Source organism: Pyricularia grisea (genome assembly GCF_004355905.1).
Source record: "Pyricularia grisea strain NI907 chromosome Unknown Pyricularia_grisea_NI907_Scaffold_4, whole genome shotgun sequence".
Taxonomy (NCBI): Eukaryota; Fungi; Ascomycota; class Sordariomycetes; order Magnaporthales; family Pyriculariaceae; genus Pyricularia; species Pyricularia grisea.
This window is the reverse complement of record NW_022156718.1, coordinates 1,024,504-1,027,565: the sequence shown is the minus strand read 5'-3', so window position 1 is coordinate 1,027,565 and position 3,062 is coordinate 1,024,504. Positions and strand designations below refer to the sequence as shown.

Below are 3,062 nucleotides of genomic sequence, written 5' to 3'. Positions count from 1 at the left end.
TGTTGCTACAATCAAGGCCGTTTTCATTGCTGCGTGCAGCGACAAATCGGGTACGGTCAAGGCTGCCAGCCAGGCTTGCGCCCAAGGGGATACAAAAAGCCGGTGGGCAAGGTCAGATGACTGTATGAAGTGCGTTATTCCATGTAAATGAGGTTACTCATGCCGTACATGTGCGAAAACCAATAATGCCAGGTAGACCACAGAGAGCGGATCTCCTTTGACGGACTTCTATTGAGAAGGTTAGTGCCGGTAAAGCCGGGCTCGAGATAACTCGAACCCGGTATACCATTTTGGGACTAGATAGAACTAGGTCTAGACTAGTTCTACTTCCAGACTGGATAGTTCCAGGTACCTAATTATCCTACTAGGTACCTACACTGACTAGTCTAGGTATTATGGATAAGGTATTCCAAGGTATCACATGTTCGTATGTAGGTATGATGATCATTCACCCCCGGTGCGTGAACCCCTGTGAGTTTGAGATCCATATTTCGACAGTTAGATGTGGTCCCAAATGCATTTTCAATGTAAGCGCTTCATGCTGCCAAGGAAACAACTGCCGACATGTAACGGTCTTCTTTATCACTGAACCGCTGTGCCCACTTGTCAGATGGGGGTAGCTCGCTCTTTCTTCTTCTTCTTCTTCTTTTTCGCCACATCCCCACGTGCGAGAGAGAAAAAAAGACACCATTATCTCTTATACATTCTTTTGCCTGATCCAGAACTTGTATTTGGACAAAGCGCCGGGAAAGAAACCCGATCTATTACAAATTAAATCTTCCCCGCCCCTCCTTGATTATCGTGATATGTATACTTTGCATGCCTGTTGTGTTCCGTGTACCGTTTTGTCGTAAGTGTAAGTCTTTTTTTTTTTTTCGGGGGGTTTCTTTTTGCTTTTGCTCTATACATCGTCTCCGCAGTTTTTTTTCTTCTTATTTCCTCGGCGATTGCTTTTGCTTGCGTTTGTCTGTCTCGTTTATCTTGCGGCCCGCAACCTAGTTTGCCATGGGAATAACCGACACGTTCGAAACTGCATTAGCACGACTGAAACGTTTCCTTTTTGTTTTTGTTTTTCTTTAGCGGAGAATAATGGCTCGCTTGGGTGCTTACCGTGCACTCTTGACAGTACCTGTTCTCGACGTAGTTGTAATTATAGCAAGGGTCATTGTTGTCAAAGTAGTTCTTGCAGTTGTACTGCCAGAACTGTCCTGGAGGCGGTCCGGAGCTCATAGTTTCTGGTTCAAGTGAAGAGGTGTTTTAATTCTTTTTTTTTTTCTTCCTCAACAGAAAGGGGGTTGAGAACTGAGGAGTGACCCGGCAAGATTACAAGTACTTGATGAGAACGACTCCGAGACAAGGCAACTTGGGTTGAAGATGAGATTTTCCTGGTATCCAGGAATTCAGGCTCGAAGAGAGAGAAAGAGAGGAGTCATGGGATGGATCGTTAGTTAGCGGCAGTATCAGAGGAGCCAGTCTTACATATTTATAAACATGACCCCAGCTTTACAATGTATCCATCCTTCATACGGCAGTTTCCGTGTAATATTGATGCATGTAGACGTTTCGGGAATACCGTTTGATGAAGGAGTGAGAGGTATGCCGCCCCAAGAGCCAGCTTGGCACGGAGCAGTGCATCGTTCTCCCCGCTCCATTGTTCCCTCTCAAAAACGCAGTCCTGGTTTACCTTTGGATTCGTATACTTGGTACTAACAGTGTAAAAGAGAGGAGCCAGCGTTTGTTGGATGCTTGTGCTCTCTAACTTTTGACAGGACTTTGTTTTTGTTTTGGCTCCAGATCGATGGCCGTAGACACGGACTGGGAGGTTTGAATGTGAAGATGGCGACATGGTAATCGTGAATCACGCCAGAATTCGAACGAGAATGTCAGTTTCGGCGTCAACTTCACTGGCCAGCTGATCCGGCTAAAAAAGGCTACAGACATGTTAGGTAAAGGGCGGCATGCTTCATCCTCTGCCAAGTATACCATCGTTCAAACAAGATGAGTAGTCTCGGCTTTAAGTGATCTGTATAATCCGGATGTTACTCACACCGTCCAAGCTAGATTGCCACTTTTTTTTCTTGTTATCTCAGCAAGGAAATAGACACTGCTCCATAATCCCTCAAAGAAGCAGAAAATAACAAGCTGCTGATACTTAAGCATCACTTTGGAGCAATACGGTGATGAAGTCCTGCCACACTCCACTGGCCGGCCCTTCCGAAGAGCAAATCTATATTAGGTATACAAGTCCGTGCCACTCTTGAGCCGTCCCATGCATACCAAGGTTAGGGTACGAAGTCGGTAACTAATACGTCCTTCGTACGAACTACATACCAAGAAGAGAGTGAGAGCTTTTGTAAAGTGCTAAAACCACCGCGAATTTCCCCGAAGGTAAGCATGGGTAAACCATGGAAGGCTTTTTGGGGAGGTATTCAATTTCAATTTTTTTTGTTTAAAAAAAAAAAAAGAAATACCTTTCTCCCAATTAAAAGTTTCCCTCCCACCTAACTGGGTTTTTTAGTCTCCATGGTTTGCCGTATTTTGTTTGACGCATTCCCAAGCGGCAAAGAATGGGCCACGGGAAAGTCAGCCAAATACGAAATTTGTCGCCGAGAAAGTTCTAGCTAAGGATGCTACCTATCTTGGGAAAAGGGATCCAGTTAATACCCGCAAACCTGGGCCCTGGGACCGAAATCCCCTTGGCGGACCCATGCAGCTGAGGGTTCTTTGTTCTGTTTTTTTTTTTTTTCTTTTTTTTTTTTTTCTCCCGGTTATCTTCCCACCCAACTAAGTCACAAGTTGCCTTACCTGCTTCGCAAGCGAGTTAGTCGGTGTGCCGAGCCATGCAAAACCACCTGTCTTGCTGCACAATACTCACTGACGGATGTGTGGGAAGACTGCGAAACAATACACAAAGAAGTAAAAAAATAAATTGAAATAGAAAACTCTACATTCTAATAGGCTGGACATGCATATTCGGGGCCAGGCCCGATTCCCGGTGTCCCGCGCCCTGCCATCTTGCAGACACCAAATGAATTCGAGACCATCCATGATCAACAACAGAG

The 3,062-nt window shown here is 45.3% G+C and overlaps 1 protein-coding gene across 1 annotated transcript; it reads right to left on the bottom strand.

Annotated features, from left to right (window-relative positions):
• Window positions 1-932: 932 nt before the first annotated feature.
• Window positions 933-1,230, bottom strand: PgNI_07043 (uncharacterized protein; the record flags this gene model as incomplete). The annotated part of the gene is made up of 2 exons (XM_031127060.1): window positions 933-995; window positions 1,111-1,230. The coding sequence occupies 2 exons, from the start codon at window positions 1,228-1,230 to the stop codon at window positions 933-935; spliced, it is 183 nt and encodes a 60-aa protein (XP_030981312.1).
• Between the last annotated feature and the right edge of the window lie 1,832 nt (window positions 1,231-3,062).